The sequence below is a fragment of the Equus quagga genome, chromosome 5, assembly GCF_021613505.1.
Source record: "Equus quagga isolate Etosha38 chromosome 5, UCLA_HA_Equagga_1.0, whole genome shotgun sequence".
NCBI classification, from domain to species: Eukaryota; Metazoa; Chordata; class Mammalia; order Perissodactyla; family Equidae; genus Equus; species Equus quagga.
In genome coordinates, this window is record NC_060271.1 from 55,374,471 (window position 1) to 55,395,234 (window position 20,764).

At 39.7% G+C, this 20,764-nt stretch overlaps 1 protein-coding gene across 3 annotated transcripts in view; it reads right to left on the reverse strand.

Annotated features, from left to right (window-relative positions):
• IL18R1 (interleukin 18 receptor 1) overlaps positions 1-20,764 on the reverse strand; it is a 39,883-nt gene that overhangs the window by 16,405 nt on the left and 2,714 nt on the right. For all 3 annotated transcript variants that reach the window (XR_006888410.1, XM_046660001.1, XM_046660000.1), the window contains exons 2-6: positions 17,255-17,339; positions 14,049-14,292; positions 10,083-10,248; positions 7,311-7,461; positions 2,902-2,964 (exon numbers count right to left, since the gene is read on the reverse strand). Coding sequence is in view for 2 of the 3 variants with exons in the window: in XM_046660001.1 (XP_046515957.1) it covers positions 2,902-2,964; positions 7,311-7,461; positions 10,083-10,248; positions 14,049-14,292; positions 17,255-17,312 (682 nt within the window). In the remaining variant the exon portion in view is untranslated. The remainder of the gene's footprint in view (positions 1-2,901; positions 2,965-7,310; positions 7,462-10,082; positions 10,249-14,048; positions 14,293-17,254; positions 17,340-20,764) is intronic.

Sequence of the window (20,764 nt, forward strand, 5' to 3'; positions counted from 1 at the left end):
CTAGAATTATTGAAATTAGTGAAAGAAAATATTCTTCAAAACTGGAGGCAAATAAAGATATTTTCAGGTAAACAATAGCTGGAAGAATTTATTGCCAGCACAACCACACTATAAGAAATACCAAAGGAAATTTTTGAGACTCAAGAAAATGTATCCCAGATGAAAGCAAAGAAATATGTGAACAAATGAACAGCTCAAGAAAGGATAAATATTTGAGTAAATATAAAAGAATTTTGGTTGTTTAAAGCAATAATAATGCCAATCTCTTACAAGTTTTATAACATATGAAGGCAAAAATATGAAATATAGCACAAAGTGAGGTAAGAGGATGAATGAAATGAACTGTTGTAGGGTTCTGGCATGTTTGTGAAGTTGTAAATGTACTAATATGTACATTTGTCTCATGCTAGTAAGACAAGGATACACATAGTCATCTCTTAGAGAAGTACTAATGAGGGATAAAAAAAGGTATAACTAAAACGAAAACAAAGTAGATAAATAAAGAAAAATACTTTATTAATCCAAAAGAAACAAATAACACATGAGACAACTGGAAAACAGGAAGCAAGATGAAAGGTTTCAAACCACCCATGTCAGTAATTCGCTAAATGTAAATGGACCAAACACTGTACAGACCGGGTTTCAAAAAGGATCCAAATATATGCAGTTTATGTGGGACACATTTTCTGTATATAAACAAGGAAATGTTAAAAGTAAAAGAATGTAACCAACGATCTATTCTCTGTGTTGACGTGTTTGTTTGCTGTTGTTGTAGATTGGTGGTTACCAGAGGGGAAGGGGGTGGGTGAGGGCAAAAAGGGGCACATGTGTACGGTGATGGATGGACGCCAGACTTTGTGTGGTGAACACGATGCAGTCTATACAGAAGCCGAAATATAACGATGTACAGCTGAAAGTTATATATTGTTATAAACCAACGTGACCTCAATAAAATCATAATTAGGGGCCAGCCTCACGGCGTAGTGGTTAAGTTCCCGTGCTCCACTTTGGCGGCCCAGGGTTCGCCAGTTCAGATCCTGGGCGCAGATCAACACACTGCTCATCAAGCCATGCTGCGGTGGCATCCCACATAGAAGAACTAGAATGATGTCCAACTAGGATATACAACTATGTACTGGGACTTTGAGGAGAAAAAAAAAGAGAGGAAGATTGGCAACAGAGGCTAGCTCAGGGTCAATCTTCTTCACCAATAAAATAAAATAAATTTTAAAAAAATTAATTGAATAAGTAAATAAAACAGGGCAATACAATAAAAAAGTAAAAGGATGAAAAAAGATAAAATATGCCAGTCCAAACAAAAGAAAACTAGTGTATCCATCTAATATCAGAAAGAGTAGGCACTGAGGAAAGAAGTATTAAGATTAATAAAGAGAAAGATTTCATGATGATAAAGCATCAGTTCAACAGGCATCAATTTATGCTCACAAGATAACCTCAACATACATAAAGCAAAAATTGACAGAATTAAAGGATATTTAGGCAAATTGACCATCATAGTTATTTAACATCTCTCTCCGCAACAGATAGAAAGAACACAGAAGATTAGTAATGATATAGATGATTTGAACAATACCATTAACCAACTTCACCTAATTGACATTTCTAGAATGATAAAACCAAAATTTGCAGAATGAACATCGGTTTCAAGTGCCCTTGGAACATTGATCAAGATACACCATATTCTGGTCTTTGAGCAAGTTACTACAAATTTCAAAAGAGTGAAATGACACAATGTATAATCTTGGACAATAATGGAACTAATCTGGACATCAATATCAGAAAAATAGCTAGAAAATCCTCCAAATATTTGAAAATTAAGACACACAAATAATCCATAGATGAAAGAAGAAATCACAGGGGATTTTTAAAAAATATTTTGAACTGAATAGTAATGAAAATAAGGCATACCAATACTTGTTGGAAACAGCTAAAGCAGTGATTACAGGGAAATTTAGAGCTTAAAAATACATATGCTAAAAGAAAAGATAATTGAAATTAATTCTCTAACTCTCCATGTCAACAAACGGAAAATGAAGTGCAAATTAAGCCCAAAATGAAAAAATAATGAAGATAAGTTCAGAAATGAATAAAAATAGAAAGCAGGCCAACCACGGGTACAAATGGCAAAGTGCCCAAGCTACATTGGGCATATGTGGTCACATAAATGACGGTGACCGGCTGTGGTCAAAAGGTGTGGGCTTTGGAAATAACAGAAACTGTCGTCTCAGCTCTGCCACTGTTTAGTGGCCTAACTTCAGGCAAATTAGTCAACTGTTCTGAGCTTCGGTCATTTAATTCGTAAAATGGGAGTAACACCCCTCAGAGTTGCTTGGAGGATGGAATTCAATAATATATTTCAATCACCTAACACAGTATCAGTCTAGCATATGTGAATTTCATTTTTCCTCCCTTTCTTTCCTTTTGGAAAGAAATTACTCAGCTGGACATGTTCATTCATCAAGGCCTGTCTAGACAAATCTTAAAGGTACAGTCAATTCTATCCACTGACTCAAAGTGAATCAATTAAGCAAAGATTCAAACCACACAATAGGTTCGAATCGTTTCTCCAGAGTGTTCTCACTGAGTTCTCAAATTTAAAAATGACCACAGACACTATTAGAGAAAAGCCACACACCGGGCAACTAGAGTTTTAGTTCCACAGGCAGTTCCATAACCTTTCGAACAGATGCTTCATTTTAACCAGTCTAAAAATAGCAGCATGCAAATGAGGACAGGCTGTTTCTGCATTTGTAATGTTCTTCACGAAATATGGAATGTGTTATGCACACAATATGGATAAATAATGAGTCAGATTTAGTCTTGCAAGACTCAGTTAAGGCCCTATTCATAAATGCAGACTATCTGTAAGTCAAAATATACCTAATTCCACTTTCACATGGTTAAGCTTTGGTCCAAGAAGAACTGGAATCACGTTACTGCGATCTAAAAGTGAAAAAGAAAAGAAGTGTGCGTTAGTGTTGCTTTGAGCTTCTCTAAGACAAACACGTGCTGTAGGAGGCTTAGTCCACATGACAAAGATTCTAATCGTCATCACTCTACAGTTCTTTAGTCATATTTTCATTAAATAATGGTTTCAGCTAATATTGTTTGCTGTTTTACTTTCCAGAGCTCACACATCTGGAGGAAGCACGTTGAGTTTGGTTTTCCCTCAGTTCAAACCTGTGGCTTCTGCTCACCGCAGCTAAAAGCCAGAAGATGCTCATCCAGAGAGACAGCCAAACTTGCTGGCCTTGGAAGATGCAAAGTCACTGGGAAGCGCCTTTCTGCTCTGCCTTGGTTCCTTCATCTGCTCTCCTCAGCTCCTCACAGAGATTTACTGGGCGGAGTAGGCAAGACACTCCTCTCAGGAGCCCAACCCTCCCCTGGCAGGATACTGAAAGGATTGCCCCTTCAATTCTGTGCCCTGGAGGCCTCGCCGGCCTCCCCCTAGTCCTGGGCCTGCTGGGGTCCACACCTGTAGGCTCAGTTCTACTTCTGTTCCTGAGAGACTTCTGATACCTGACTGGAGGTACATAAATCTTCTCTGCCTCAGCTCCCATCTAGTGATGCTTTGGAAGTAAATAACCCCCCGCAGCCTCCCACTGAACGCTATAACACAACCTAGGGTGCTACTAACTGCAGAACTCTGAGAGTAACTATGGTCATACATTTACAGTGCTACACAGTCAGGTTCTTGTTACTCCTATTATCAGCATTGGCAACTTTCTTCATGACCTGGACTATCCCCTCTAGTACATCTGGTGTCTCTGGGGCATTTACGTGTACTGTCCAGAGCAGCCCTCATGGGGCTTGCAGGCGCTCAGCAAACAGAATCCCTGATCATGAGGAGTAAAAGATGATTCAGGAGCTCTCCTGCAGCATCCACATCCTCCTAAGCTCTCTCAGAAAGTGCAGTGCTACGGAGTGAGGAGTAGAGAAGGGAGTGGAGGAATATGTGGGCAAGAACTGGAGAATGAAACCAGCGCAGCAAAACCCCAAGTTGAGTCAGCTCTGAGTTCCTCTGGGAATCAGCCTCTCCAGGCAGGCCTGGAATTCACGTAGACAGGCAGGAGGAGCTGGGATGCCTCCAGAGAAAAAAACTAACTTTCACATCTGAGAATACCGAGGAGCATGAGGTGATTCAAGGACAAAGGGGCAGGAGGTGGTTTTGTGTAATGAAAATTGCTACTGACTACCTTTCTCTGTATTCATCTTTTTTGTCAGGAACTTTGGTAGGAGTCCTGGGAAGTGGCGGTGTAAAAGACATCTTTGGGAAAGGACATCGTTAAGAAAGGACACCATCTACTAAAACTTGAAGCAGATCATTGAGAAGCACCAGGTTTTTAAAACTGGTGTAAAGTGAAGGGTACGATCCTATTTAAGGTAAAGGAAAGAAGAAAACACCTCGGTGTATGCCCCTGACATGTCTAGTCTACCTATGAAGCTAATACCACAGAATCAAAATGGCGCAGAGATTGTCAGCAGTAGGAAGAGACATCACCAGATCAGCCAGAGCATGAGATGAAGAAAATGGCAGATGCCAGGCGGGATTCAAGAGGATTGTGATTCAAGGCAATGGTGTTTACCACATGGTGGCTGAGAGATCTACATCCATGACCACGGGTGAACTGAAATAAAGACACAACATAAAGAAGGTTGGAGCTCAGAGTTCCACTGTCCTCAGCATGGGTCATGACATCTCCTGACTATCAACTTCAACTCTTAAGCTCTACATTTTATAAGAATGGTGGCAAACTTCATCAAATCCAAAGGAAAATCCAGGATGGTTAAGAGTCTAGACTTCTTGTTGAATGAGGCACAGCTGCAGGAACTGTTGCTGTCTCGATAATTCACTTGACAGACGTAATGAGAAGTGCTATGTGCTAAGTGCCACCTGTAAGTACAGGAGATGCAAAGATGAGGAAGAGAACCCAGTTCAATCCCTTCTTTCCAGGAGCTTCCCAGCCTAGTGACAGAAACAGACAAGTAATTCAATTCTAACAGTCAGAAATAGAACGAGAGGCCACAGGAGCACAGACGAGGAGGGACTTTTTAGTTAAGTCCTGAAAGATACAGTTGGCATTCTCGAAGAAGACAAGGAAAATAAGACGGGTAGTTAAGGTAGAAAGACAACAGATGCAGCAGTGTGGGAAGGTGAGGAAAGGCAACGGGAGAGCTAATAACAGCAGAGCCGTCCATGTCCTTGCCACCATTCTCAATGCTTTACACACACTCAGTCCTCAAACTAACCCTGCAAGGGATGAACCATTACTGTCTCATCTGACTAATGAGGAATCTGAGGCAGAGAGAAACTAAGTAATTTCACTCACCCAAGATCACAAGCTCACAGGGCCGTTGTGAGAATTGTATGAAATGATTCATTTAAAGTATTTGGTACAATTCCTGGCCTATAGCAAGCACTCTTGATCTTGGCTAGTCTTATTGCTCCCTCCAAAAAGGAAGGAAAGAAGCGTTGGGTAGTTGGTAGGCAAAAAGCAAAGATGGATGGGGGGAGGTTGTTGGTGGTGGAAATGTCAAGAGACCAGAGATTTATATGAGATTAAAGAATATACATGGGAAAGTAAAACTGAAGAATTTAAGGTAAATATATAGAATTTAAGATGTTTGAGTTTAAGAATTTAGTTATGGGATTCTCAGGTTATGGGAATGCAGAATAATACCCCCCCAAAGTTGTTTACATCCTAATCCCCAGACCCCGTGAATATTACACCTTACATGGCAAAAGGGACTCTGTAGTGTGATTAAATTAAGGATTTCAGATGAGAGTATCCTGGATTATCCAGGTGAGCCCAATGTAATCAGGTCCTCATAAAAGGGAGGCAGATGGATCAGAGTCAGAAAAGATGTGATGAAGGAAGCAAAGATCAGAGAGAGATTTGAAGATGCTACGCTATTGACTGTGAAGGTGATGGAAGTGGCATGAGCCAAGGAAGGCAGATGGCCTCTAGAAGCTGGAAAAGGCAAGGAAACCTATTCTCCTCTAGAACCTCCAGAAGGAACACAATCCTGCTGAAACCTTGATTTCAGCACAGTGAACCCATTTCAGACTTCTACCTCCAGAACTGTAAGATAATAAATTCATATTGTTTGAAGATGCTAAGTTTGTGGTAATTTGTATATTAGAAATACATGGTATATAGCTATATAAGTGGAGGTTGAAGCAAGGAGGAAAAATGTTGCAAAACAAAGGGGCCCATGATTTTGTTGAATGAGTCATCACAGGAGACGGAATGATGGAAAAGAACGTCAAGGGTATATAAGCCACCTATCTCTAAATACTGAAAGGAGCTGCTATTTTAAGAAGAGACGACACAATCTGTACAGGCAAACAAAACCCAGCAAGTGGAAGTTACAAGAAGGCATATTTGGACTCAATGGAAAAAAAGACTTCTCAACAATCAGCTGTTATAATCTGGACTACCCTGCTGTGTGATTTGGTAATTTCCTTGATAGTTCCCAAGAAGGGAGTGAATGACCAATTATTGGCTGTGCCATAAAAAGGATATCTTCACTGGGAGAGCTTTAATGAAATCATCTCTAAGGTCTCTGTCACTCTAAACTCCCAGGCTTCAGTTTTTCCTTTATATATAGTCTGGGTTCATGATAAACCAGACTAATAGCCATTATCCCAAAATGCACTGCCCCTTTTCCCTGCCACACCTGTGCTCCTCATATCCTCTTATCAGAGCTCCCTTTCCCCAGCGTCTCCTCCTGCCTGCCCATCATGCTCAGCCTCTAAGAGCAGCTCAGAGCCTCCTGTGTCTGTTCTTCCTCTCTCCTCCCTCTGTGCCCCTGACACTTCACAGATGACTCCAGTTTCATATACTATGGTACACCTATGTGCCTTATCACCTATCCTGACTATAATCACATTCCTTGACAATAGTATATTACTCATTTCATTTCATATTTCCCTGCTTCTCTTACCTCCCAAAATTCGGTATGGTTTATTGAATGTAGACATCCTCAATAAATATTTCTTGACTGAAAGCATATGCATAACAACAAAAGATTCCAAAAGTTACTCAAATACCAAATAAGAGAGCTGACTCATGGGAAGTTCACCTACATAAACTTTCATTTTTTACCCAAAAACATCTTTTCAGCACAGTGGATGATGCCAAAATGATTTTAACTCTTATAACTAGTGATGTGGTCGTAACTCCAACCAAGTTGCCTCTGGCTTCCCATAATGCTTTAGAAGGGAAAATAATATTCCCCTTTACTAAGATACATTTGTTTATTCCTCCTTCTCACATTTCTCTTACCTCCAACTATAGTTATATTGAAGGTTTTGGTGACGTTAAACAGTTTTCCATTATGATGAAGGAAAAACACGCAGGTGTAATATCCCCGATCTTTAAACTCCGCATTCTTCTGTAAAAATGGATTTTTATTGTTCTCTATCTGTTCACAGTTCTGTTTTCAAAAAAACAAGTTAAAATATTTTAAGTAAAAGCAGGCTTATATTACAATAATTCAAATTTTTAAAGTTGAAGATTTTTAGGGAAAAGGGGAAACAGAATGGAAACTAGAAATTTCTGAGTAAATGTCCCAGTGCTTTGGCACTGCCTTTACTGGAACAACAAAATACAGTCCCACTACTGTTACTATCATTATCATTATTAATATATGCTGGGAAATAAAATATAGGGGGCACTGTAGCTGCTTTCATCATTTTCTTTTAATCTCTCTCTTTTACACACAAAGAGAGGAAGGGGGACAGCAAGAGACAGCGAGAACACTACCATAAAAAAATCCCTGCTTGGGTCAAAACATTCCACACAAGTCTACTTCATAACACTTTTAGTCCAATTCTATGTACTCAGGACTACCCACCCTGAGAGTGGGTGGTGGTGGTGGGGACAGATTTACTCAGAGAACTGAGTACCTAGCAGACTACCCACCCCCTTGACGCCCCCCACCAGAAGGCAGTGGACTGATTAGAAATGCATCAAGAATATTCAAATCCATAGGCACATACAAATATGTCTCTCTATCACAAATTTTCATATATGTCACAGGAATTGACAATAATAAAAAGTCACCTTCTTCAATCCAGTCACCTGTAGATAGGTTCTGAAACAATCTAAGAACCAGAAGGGGGAAACGGGAGCTGAATTGCTAACCTTGACTATGTGACACCGTTCCTGCAAATACCGAATGAAATAAACAATTTATAAGTTTTAAATTGTGTGCCGTTCTTAGTATCACGATGAAATCACAGACTTCTCCCTCACAGCTCTCAGAGCTGGTGACAACTGGGGCTAGGCCCCGAGGGAGCCTAGAATAGGCTTGTGAAGCCCCTACATGTATACCTCACCTCAGGAAATTGTTTCTGTAGAAGCCAAACTTTTATAAACCTAAACTGGTTTTTTCCAAGGCATATTAAAATATCAAAGACTCTTTATTTTTATTTCCAATCAATTGCTTACTGATTTTGCTTCCTGTTCCCCTCCCCGCAGCTGGGTCAAAATCTGTAAACGGGCTGAGAATACTCAACTCTACAGTCAGTTATCTAGCTAAAAACATCCCCATTACATTTATTTTCTAAATTTAAATATCTGCATGTTGGGATTCCTTAGAACCCAGCACAGTGAAGCTTTGAGATTTATGTGTACTCTAAAATATTTGCACATTTGACAGGAAACAGAGTCAAGTCAACTCAGGACTGACTCAAAAGTTTAGAAAACATTTTGGGTAAGAGCTTCCTCGTAAAGTCACAAGTAAACACTATTCAAGCAAGAGGTACAAACAAAAGTTTCTAGGAAATCGTCGTCAGTAGGCGCAACTCTCCCAAGTTCTTCTGTTCAGACCGCCCTCTCTCACAGCTCTTCAGAGTTTCCACGAGAGCCACCCTTTTCAGGTTCTTTCTTCTATAGAAGGAATATAACTTGTGTTGTGTGTGTGCACGTATGTTATACATATGTATATACATAATCCATGTGAGTGTACGTATACATGTGCATATATAATCTCCATAGTATTGTCTAAGAGAGCTCCTACAACTCAACGAGCAAAAGGTACACCAACTGAAGGAAATAGACAAAGAAAACAGACAATCCACGAAAGAAGTAATATTAGGATGCAATAAATATATTAAAAATGTTCAGTCTATAATATGAAAAGAAATGGTGTAGGGGGAGGCACTGCAAGTTACTGAAATTCTGCATGTCATATTTTTAAATGTTCTAGAAGTATTACTTCCCAATGTGGTGAAGATGTGAGAAATCGGCATAGCTCTCTGGATAAGAGTTTGATACTGTGCATCGAAAGTCATAAACATGCTCATAGCCTTTGATCCAATAATTCTACTTCTAGGGATTTTGTTGAAGGATTAAATTATATATTCACCCTAAGACTTATAGGAACGATATTTCTTTTAGCCTTATAAATAATGGTGAAAAGTAGAAAACTGACAAAGTCCGATAACAGGATTAGTTAGATACAAGCATACAACACAACAGAATCCCACGTTTGGAAGAATGTTTAAAGACGTGGGAGAATAATCACAATACAATTTTTAGCAGATAAAAGCAATATACAAGCAATAAAAAATACCACCTTTTAATAGTAGACATTTACACAGAAAAACAACCAAAGTCTCTGGCTGGTGGAATTATGAGTGATTTCTGCTATATTCATTATTCATTTTTTCATCTACCAATTTTATAAAATGAACTCATATATTCAGAAAAAATATATATACAATAGAACTTTAAATTTTAAATATATGTGGCAGAAGAAAATGAAAACCCTTAAACCAGCATTCCTAAAAATTAATTTTTTGAAAGAGATGGAAGACGAAGGGAGGCAAGAGAGAGGAAGCGGTTAGCAGAAACTCTGTGACATGCAACTATGCGTAAGAGCTCATTACGGCAACCCCGAAGGGGCACCCAGCTCAGAGAGGCCAGCTGAGCTGTGTGGGGTCACACAGCCTGGAGGTTACGAGACCAAAATGCTCCACAGCCATCAGACCTTCATTTTGGAATTTTATTTTTTCTATCAAGTCTTAAGTGAAAATATTTTAAAAGCGTTACCTTATACAATGATGTCCTGTGGGCCAGTTTTTGATAGTAACTATGTTCACAGGCTACCTGCAAAGATTTTTTAACTTCCACAGTTTTACTAATTACTTGTTTTTCGGTAAAACAGCTGTGTTTACTTCTTCTGATGACACTTAATTTCCATTCATAAGAAGCATTCCTATGAAATAAAGGTTTAAACATATTTTATAATTAGTACAGAGACTTTGCAAATATCACCTTTTAGTAACCAATCCAATGAAATTTTTCCCTTATTTTTGTATAAAAAGACTCATTCACTGATGCCCAAACCCGGCTATGCCTCTTTTTGGTTTAGTGCGGCAAGAAATTTAACTGTCATGGGATGTGCATAGGGGGCAGTGAAAGAGAGAAAACTGAGCAGTCATAAACACACACACTCACACACACACACACACAACCTATCACAGACCATACACTATAGATGTCAGGACAGAAATGGGTAAAACTTGAGTGATCTTTGAAGATGGACAAGTTCAGAAATTCTTAACCCAGGATGAGAGAGTGGCGGTGGTTTCATAAGGTCTATAAACAAACTCCTGAACTTGTTTTCCGAAAGTCTGCATATACACATTGGGTTTTATGATTTCTCAGGGCAATTGATTTTAATCCTCTTCTCTTAACTGTTGAGTAAACCAACAGTAAACCCTTAGCATAATTGTATCAGCACTTTAAGTGCCTTACTAAACAGAAGCTAGTTTGAACACAGTTTACTGTTGTTCTGCCTTCTGATTAGAAATTAGTAATCTAGAAGAGGAAAAAAGTGGAATGGTGTTTTTAAAAAGGAGCTTTTAAGAAAGGAAACATTTGCAATCTGACGTTTGCTTCAACTGCACAAGTGAAATATATCGATCCATACACTAAATGCAACAGACCTGTGTTGTTAACTTGTCTTGTGTGCCTGACAATTTTGTGCCCACTGTAGGCTTTTCAGGTTCCCCTTTAAGTCTGCAACAGGATGGAAGGAAGACTAGCACTCATTGAGTTCCAGGAATTGTACCACGGATATGCAATGGAGACAATTATTTTCCTTATGTGAGATGAGAAAGCTAAACTTCAGGCAAAGGTCAATAACTTGCCCAAGGTCACACACCTGGCAACCAATAGGGCCAGGACGCAAACGCACATCAGTTTGGTGCTAAAGGCCAGGAGTGCTTTGCACAATGCTACGCTTTCATAATCAATGTGAATCCTGCCCTTCTCCTTGGGTATGAAAGTATACAAGATTGGCCAGCACTGGGTGAGTTGGGGGGAGGGGGGTGGCGGGGGTGTTCACAGGGTTCCTAAAGGTTAAAGACAGTGAGTCAGTGGCCATGGAACATAATAGAGCTACCTGACTCTTGGAAAGGATTCAGAATCCCATTGGCAGCATCCTCTTCTCAAGTGTGTTTGTAATGTTTCCCTGATCTCAGCCTTGCTGAGCTGGACAGAGATCTATTTCCGGATCTCTCTGTCTTATTGCTTACAAAGAATAGGGCGCATGCATATTCCCATTTTATCAGGCCATATTGTTCTCTGCCTCTGCAGTCCTCAATTCCTAACACTCACCAAATACTGACTGGTGGAAAACCTCCATGTCCAAGACGCCGCACTGCAAATGCTGAAACAAGCGGGGTACTGTACTTGCTGTGGGAGCTCAAAGGCTAGTGTGAAGCTGAGGCTAACAAACCCAAAGCTGTGACCCAGAGGGCAGCCCATTCTGATTACAAGAGCCACTCCTGGCCACACACAGAAGGGATTTGAGAAGGTCTAGCCCACTCCCCTGAGGCCTCTTACCAAGCCAGCCTTGCTCTTCTCAGCCTACAACCTGATTATAAGACTTGCGTGTGTGCTTTTCTCTCTACCCTCATTTCTTCGCCCTGTCATTGAAAACTCTCTCTCCTGCATCCCTCTGTCTTCACGGATTTCCTCCTTAAATTCTAATCTGACAAAGTGATTTTCACTGTAGGATTAAAGTTTCGGTCTCCAGGGGCATTTGATCATTAGCAATGGATTCCTGAAAAATTGAAGGATTACAGTTCAAAGGAGGGATTCCAGGAGTGGAGTCTGGGCATTGACAGATCCCAGATGAAACTACAAAGCCTCACTCACCTAAGACAGTGCACACAGGCAAAGACGCGCGCACACACACACACACACATGCCTCTGTGTCAAACACAGGAACCTGTTCACGAGTTGCACTATATTTGAAAAAGTCTGTATCTTCAGTGCTCCTGGATGTCCAAAACAACCTGCTCCTGTGTACCCTCCCATTTATTTTCAAAATTACTGTCAAGGCTGCTCCTCCCACCACCACTTTTGTCTCATGTTATTCATCAGCTTCCAACACCCTCCAAAGTTCATCACCACAGCCTCCGTGAGCCATCTCATTTCTCTTGCCCTCTCCTATCCTCTTCCGGTCCCTCCACAGCTCTCCGACATCCTCCCTCTATCTGATGATTCCACTTTTTCTTCCCAGGCTGTCCCCTCCACCTTTCATATCAGAAAGACAGTTAATGCTCTTTGTCCCCATCTGCCTCCAAGTGACATTCCGAGGTGACTATCTCTTCCCTTCAGTTTGCTCTTTCTGTCCTCTCCAGAACACTTTGTTCATTGAAATCATGCCGTTACTCATTCAGGATTAGGGACATGTTCTCTTTTCTCTACCCCATTTGTGAGCATTCATGCTTCCTTAGCTTGGTGTGAAAAGACCCAGTTGTGACCCATTTCTGAAATCATCTCTCTCAAAAGGTCATCCCTCTCATAAAATTCATGGGTTAAAAAAAGAGTTCTTAAATTTCTTTTTCACTCATGGGAGTTCCTACATACAAAAACAAACCAACATGACCTCATTTTGTGCAAAACCACAGGAGTAATATCAAGGTTTCACTGTGATATCTCACTCTGCTTTCAACGGCACTGTCGATAACGATCAGGACTCTCTCCAGAAGCACTCATGAAAGAAATCTATATCCGACAGCACACCGTCACCATTCGCCTGGCCCTGAGCTACTTTCTACAGGGCAGTTTCAAATCCTTATAAAAATACATACATACACAAACACACACACACATACATGCAAGCATACATACATAGGCATACACACATATACATATATATTCATACAAATACATGCACACATACACACATACATACACACATACATACCCAAATACATACATATCATCACTAGTGATCCAGATAAATACTATGGCATTAATGTTCTCACTAACAGTCCATCACATAGAAGATTCCTTGTTTCAGCTACTCCTTCTCAAACTCACCAAATCAAGTTGAGTAATAATCATGACACAATCAGTTGGTTGCTCTCATTTCATAGAATTTATGGTTCTTATTACGGGTCTCCTGGCAGACTCGGGTCATGTCACGAGAAGCTGTGCAAAGCCCCTTCTGTGTTCCCCTCTTCCACTGCCCCAGCTGTAGGTTTGTGACTGGTTACCAAACACACACACCCTTCACTAGCACTGCCACCTGGCTCTCAACAGACCCCTGAAAACTGGCGTAGGATGTGTCTACACCAATTCCAACCCTTCTCCCCAGCCTGAGAATACCACTCAAGAAGCTGACCCCAGCCCCCCTCACCACATGTTCACGATACTATGAAGCCCTAGCCATTTATTTAATTTAACTAACAGCTCTAGATTACAGGAGCAGGCGAATTTTGAAATGAATTTCATTCAGTCTTCACTTATCTTTGGCAAGGTTTCCCTAAAAGGAAATAATATTAGGTAATCTCCTTTCATTAAGGTCACTAAGAAAATAAACACAGGGCGGTATTTAATTTAATCTTTCAATAATGAAGTATTTCTTTTATGTCGTAGGAAGAGTTGGGAGGGAAAAATGCATGGATTATCCGACCTTTCAGAGTGCTGTACATTTGATTTGCTGAATGAAGTCCAAGAGTGTGATGAGACAGACTAACACAGAGAAGGTGTACTCACCCCATTTGGAAAGAGTAAGACCCACTGTCATCCGACTCAACTGGCCAAAACTCCAAAACATAACCCCGCAGAGTAATTCTGGGTGAACTGCTTGAGCTTAGCTCCTTGGGTCCATGTGACCCACTGCTTTTGTACCATTTTATGGTGGCTGTTTCATTCTTAGGCTCAGATGAAGAGAAGCAGTATTTCAGATAGAAAGGTTCCCCTTCAACTGCAGTAATTCGAGGACGTGAAGTACAAGTTTCTTCAAAAAATTAGCAAAGTAAAAGAAAAAGAACAAAAACAGAATGACACAGGTAAATTTTTGTGCTTTCCTAATGCATTAGGTGAAGAAGCTGGTACACAAGAAAGTCCTGAGAAATCTCAGTGTCTCAGTCCTATGGGTTCTCTGATTTTAGGGTCAATCTTTCTAACACTCAGACACTTTCAGAACAGAAATGGAGATAAAACTTCCAACTGCTTCTCCCAGAAAGGAAGGTACCAGAACTTAACCTACCATAGCTAGAAGACAGATAAATGCAGTGTAATCTCTTAAAAGAAGATGTTACACATACTTCCTCATAAGGAAAGCCACAGAAGTCACAGTGTTGCCACACCTACCTCAAAACATCTCTAGCTGAGGAGTCTCCATGGAAAAGAAAACAAGAAACCTAGAGCCCTCAGAGGTTTTCAGCAGCACCATCAGCAGTCTCACCTACCCTGCTCTCAATCAGCCTCCCTAAGCAGTCCCTGGGCAGGTGTGGGGATGGTTGAAGGTGCTCCTGTGCAGCTTAGAGTGTGTGTAAATCTCTTCTTTCTCTAGGTTACCCATGTGAGCAATCAAGAATTGATTGATATAATATCGCTCAAAATCTGGATATCTGTCACTTCCTTCATTGGGCTCTCTCTCTCATCCTCCCTCTTTCTCAACTAACCCAGATACTCTGGCTTTGGAACTTTCTCGGATCCTTTCAGCTACACAAGGTTGTCATTCCCCTCCTTTTGCACTTCTGGTAGTTCGAAGTCAGCATTAATGGGCCTTTCCCATATCCTGTTCTCTGGCGGCTCCAGGGTGCCCTTGAACCACATTTTGAGAACGAGAATCTTTAAACTGAGCAGAGCATTTCTCTGAGGGCATGGAGAAAATGCCTTCTTTATAGTTAGGTTTTATTTCTCAAAGCAACTGTCTGGTTTTAATTCAATGTTGTTAAACACAACATAAAAAGGAAGTAGTTCAGATAATAGATGCTTTCTTTGAAAACATGGATGTCAAATCTTCCTCAAAGCACAAGAGTTAACGAACATCAACTTTGCGTTTGGTGGCGTTAGGGAATCTCTATTTCACTCTGCAGCGCTTCAACACAGAAGGTGTGATACAAGTGTAAACGTGGGTGTTACTTTTAAACGGCACCCAAAAGGATGGTAGGTTATGAACAGTTTAATTTATTTTCCTGTTTTAGAGATATAATATACATAGAATAAAGTGCACAAATCATACAACCTGTGCTCTTTGGTGTCTGGATTCTTTTGTTCATTACTGTGTCTGTGACAGGCATCACACAGCAGCGATTTGTTCTTTTTCATAGTTATGTAGTATCCAATTGTGTTAGGATTTGACAATTTATTTATCCATCCCATGGGTGTTGAACATTTGGGTTATTTTTAGGTTTTGGCCAGTCTTAAAAAAGCTTCTATAAGCAGCTGTGCCTGTGTTGTGATAGACACATGTCATCATCCCCCTCTGAGGGGAGTGATCATTTGAAGAACCCTAATCTGGAAGACATACTCCCCAGGAGTGGGAGGTTGGCAGTTGAAAGTTCACACTCCGTGAGAAGCTAGTGGCTTCACATATCTAATCTCATGTTTAACACTATAGGCTTTGTTGATTAGAAATGGGTTTTGATTGGAGAAAGGAGTGGAGTTCAAGGTGTAGGGAGTGTCCAGAGCAGGGACTCCCGATCTTATGTGAACAGAGTGCAAGAATCCAGCAGGGTCAAGTACCATCATTCCAAGTACCCTTTGGAATGATGTCTGTGTTTGGAATTGCCTCGAGTTTGGACAATAGTAGGATGTTGTCATTTAACTTCAATTACGTTAAGTAAATCCTACACACAGAATATAATCATGTCTGCCTAGAGCCCTTCAGCACAGGTGCTCTTCAAATGGCTGTTTTTAAGACTGAACCATGTTTCCATTGGAACCTAGAAGCAAGGGTATTAGTGTGTGTGCATAAAGCAGGGACCCAGAACACACACTTTCCTGCACCTTGTGTTTTCACTTGGCAGGCTGACAGGATTATTCCATATCAAAAAGAGCAGAACTACCTCCTTTCTCTAACGTCTGGGTAGCAGTGTATCGTATGGATCTCAACAATACATGGACCCACTAGTAAATATACCCAAATACTAGGCCTGAGTTGTTTGAAAGTATCAGTAACTTAACTCCATCATCTCTTCAGCAGAAATTCTCAAAATAGGGGATACTGACTCATGTGTTTCCCGCTCCTAGATAATAGATCAAGGCAAACCAATATTTGTGCCCCCACTTTCTCCTCCAAAGCCTGAGAGAAGCTTGCTAATCAATCATGGAACTCTTCTCCAGTGAATCCTGATGAGGCCTCAGAATCCTTCTCAATAAATGTCTCCAAGCATCACTGCTAATAAATTAAAATTGGTGTCTGACTCCTGACCTAAAGCCTGCTTGCTTTCCCTGGTTTGGGCAGTCTCTTTCTTATGGATTCCCTCTAACTCTATTGTTCTCGTTAAGATCTGTAAGGTATTCCCACTCACTTTTTTCCTTACCTAAATAACGAGATGAATCTTTGCCTTCATTTCAGGGAGGAAATAATGTGTGTAAAACTTTATAAAAATCAATAATAAAGAAGGCTGTGACTTCTTAAATTTCAAATAAGAGTAAGCAAATTTTCATCTCAGATAAATGTAGTTTATTTCAGGATACAAGTTTTCACACCCTGCTCTCTCTACAAACTCAGATTGCTGAATGTTTTCTTTTTAGTTATCCCATATGAGTCTTGGCTTGATCCCATTCCTATGAATCTTTTATTCTCTATGGCAGGAAGACCAAATGGTTGGCAACTTTATAAAGTAAAATGCAAAATCATCAACTTTCATAAATTCAGCATCTTCAGTAGCCACCTCCACATAAAACCTTGGTATTCCCTCCAGACTAACAACGAAGTATGTTTGTGAATGATTACAATTACTTACCTGAGGTGCTTATAAACATAAGGACCAAAAGTGTCAAGGCTATTTCTCTATGACGCATGTTTAGGATTCTGTTTCAACTGTTTCTCTGGAAAACAGAATAAGACAGGTTCAGCCACAATTTTCAGACAAAAGCATACCTGTCTTATGAAGGAGGTTTTCAAAAATCTTCTGGCACATAGACCTTTAAAAAATCAGCCCAGTCAATTTTATATCCCTTAATATAGTCACTGACTATTCTCAGAACTTTCAGCCACATAGAGTTGATAAACTTCAAGGCACTGAATTCCGGCATCCAGAAGAAATTGCTAATAATGCAATTTTCTATTATAAGAGAGTCTGATGTATTTTAGGCCTGGTCTACTAAATCTTCCTGCCAAGGTCAAAGTTGAGGACAACAGTGTTTCCAGAATATCTGCTACTCTATGAAGAGACAATCTGTGATATACTAAGATATTTATAGCAGTTCTGCCCATGAAGAAGTGTGTGTGCGTGTGTGTGTGTGCACGCGTGCGTCTGTGTTCCAGCTGCTTTTTTCTCTCAACACCTAAAAATGCTCATCACAATCTTCATTTGTGGGTTGAGTTTTTAAATATCCATCTTTCTTCTTCAGAACTAAGGTATTCGTAAGTTAGGAACCAAGTCTATTTTTCATCACTGTATCACTAAAGGCCAGCACAATGCCTAGCACATAGTAAGCACTCGTTAATACTTGCTAAGAGGACTAGGTGTGTGGATGTGCGTGCATGTGTCTGCACTCACATGCCCATATGTGTTTATTTAAGGAAATGGAGAAACAAAGCGAGGGTTTCCTATACTCTAGATGCCGAGTCTACAAGGACTCAACAAATTCAAATTTGTGTTGAATTTCAATCCCACTCCAACCCATCTTTTGCCCTACTGATTACAAATTTAGAGAGTGCAATAGGAGACGAGTGCACGCGGGCTCATACACCGAGTCTGAATATTTCATAAACAATCCCACGTTCCTTGAATATAACACACCTAGCTCCACTGGGTGGAGGCAGCACAGCATGATGGAAAGAGCTTGGTTTCTGGGGCACACAAACCTGAGTTGGCATTCAGGTTTGAGCCCTGAGAAGCTGTGCAACCTTCAGCAAGTTACATAAAAGTCTCAGAGTCTATTTGCTCAATACCAAAATGGAGATGATAAGAAGGCCTATCTCTAAAATTAATGAGCAATTAAATGAGCTAATTCTTATGAAGGCTTCTTGGGGACACAGTAGCCTCTTCGCCCCAAATAGCACTCTCACCAACTGCCACTCACGTCCCATACAAAAAAAGGGACTGTTAATGCCCAAATCCTAGATGAAGTTTAATGGCTGAGCTGCTAAATCATTAACATCAATCCTTAGGAATAATACTACCAAGCATTTGATGTAATTTCCCAGAGATATAATCAATAATGTAAAGACAAATGGATAAGTATGTATGGAAACTACTAACTGTACATAACCAAACTGGAATATTTCCATGGTTTGAAATCAACCCCTGCCCACACACACACACATTACCAACTCTACTCTCTTATCTCGAATAGAAAGAAAAGTGTTGTTTCCTCTGGTTAAGGTTTACACAGTCTTGTAAAGGACACTGTTGGTTTTTCGGTTTTGGGTTTTTTTTAATTTTCAAGAAGTACTAAGAGGTAAAGTTATTATGTGATAATTCAGCATTCTGATGAGCGAGCTTCGAGTTTCAATATGAAACATGTTAAGATCCCAGTATACAAATTAGCTGAAATTTGCACCACTCTCTGGGTGTGTGTACATAAAATTTTTACTTACTGTGGGTTTAAAAGATTAAGATATTACATAATGAAATTCATTTTCAAAAGAAAAGCTATTCTGAGAAATGTCGTAGATACCCTAGAAGTATTAATAAAATACATGTAGGAGGATATAAATATCAAATTTCTTGCATGTAGGAAATTAGGGGGTATTTTTCTAGTGTTATGTTTCATGTTAATATCATTTTTTGCCTTTCCATAATTTTTAAATTTCCTTCCTCTTCCTTTTCTTTCTGTTTTTAATTTTTCTTGTTTCTAAAGTAATACATGCACATTATAGGACAATTATGAAGTGAAGATTGAAAAGAATAAAATAATCTCAACATGCCTAATACTTTAGCATGTTTTCTTGTGCTTTTTCTATATATTTTCAAATAATTAAGATGATGTTTAAATAACTTCATATTCTGTATCTTACACTTAATAAATGAGCATTTTCTTATGTCACAAAAATCTCTTTGTTAACATCATTTTAATTGCCACATAATATTCATTTGTATGGATACATTATAATTTACAAGATGTACTTTATTATAAAATAACTCCAGGAGAATCTTCTTGTGTAAGGCAGTTTGGATCAGTTTGTGGAGCATGGCCTCTGGTCCCAGACTGGCGGGATCTGAATCCTCATTCTGCTCTTTACCAGCTGAATAACACTGGGCCAGTCACTTACTCTCTATTCCTCAATTTCTTCATCCATGAAAGGGAATAGTAATCCTACTTCCCAGAGCGGAAGTGCAGATTACATGAGTTACTATTGCAAAGTCAACGTCAGTCACTTAAATGTTAGTTGCTATTATTTATTCACACTTCTCACTATTTTCTTGGTGCTACACATGGCAGTGCAATCTATGAGTCAAAGAATACATTTTGCACGTCATAAATGCATCCTGCCAAACTGGATTGCAAAGATGTTGTCATAATTCATACTCCCTCAACAGTACAAGATAATATTCACCTACCACTCCCACACAAGCATTGAGCATTCTCATTCTTTAAATCTAATTAGATGTTCAAATTGGTAAAATGGTATCTCATGGTTTTCTTAATCTTCATTTCTATTGGTATAAATGAGGCAAAATATTAATCATGTAATTTTCAGCTATTTTATTTCCATGTTTACGAACTATCTTTTTTTATTTTTTCTGAGGAAGATTGTCACTGAGTTAACATCTGTGCCAGTCTTCCTCTATTTTATGTGGGATGCCACCACAGCATGGCTTGATGAGCAGTGCTAGGTGCACACCCGGGATCTGAACCTGCGAACCTCAGGCCTCTGAAGAGAAGCAGGTGACCTTAACTGCTGCCCACTGGCCCAGCCCCTGATGAACTACCTTTTTATGCCTTTGTCCAGCTCTTAGATGTTTAGCTAGTCTTCCAACTTGTTGTTTAGTTCACCTTTTCCCTCTTTCGATATTTTAACATATGGAAGGTTTTACATGTAGGCAGTCACACCGACCATTCTTTTGCTTTAAGATTTTCCGTTACTTTACCTTTAGAGCATTCCTGTCTCCTGAGTGCTCAGAGAGATACTTATCTATGTTTTCTTCATTTTTATGGCTTAACTCTTTTTTACCCTTAATTTTTTTCATCCATTAACAATTAATTTTCTTGTTTAGTCTGAAGATATGGTCTAACCTCCCTTATTTTTCCCAAATAGCTACTAACTACTCCTCTATCATTAATTAAAGAGCCCTGTCTTTCCT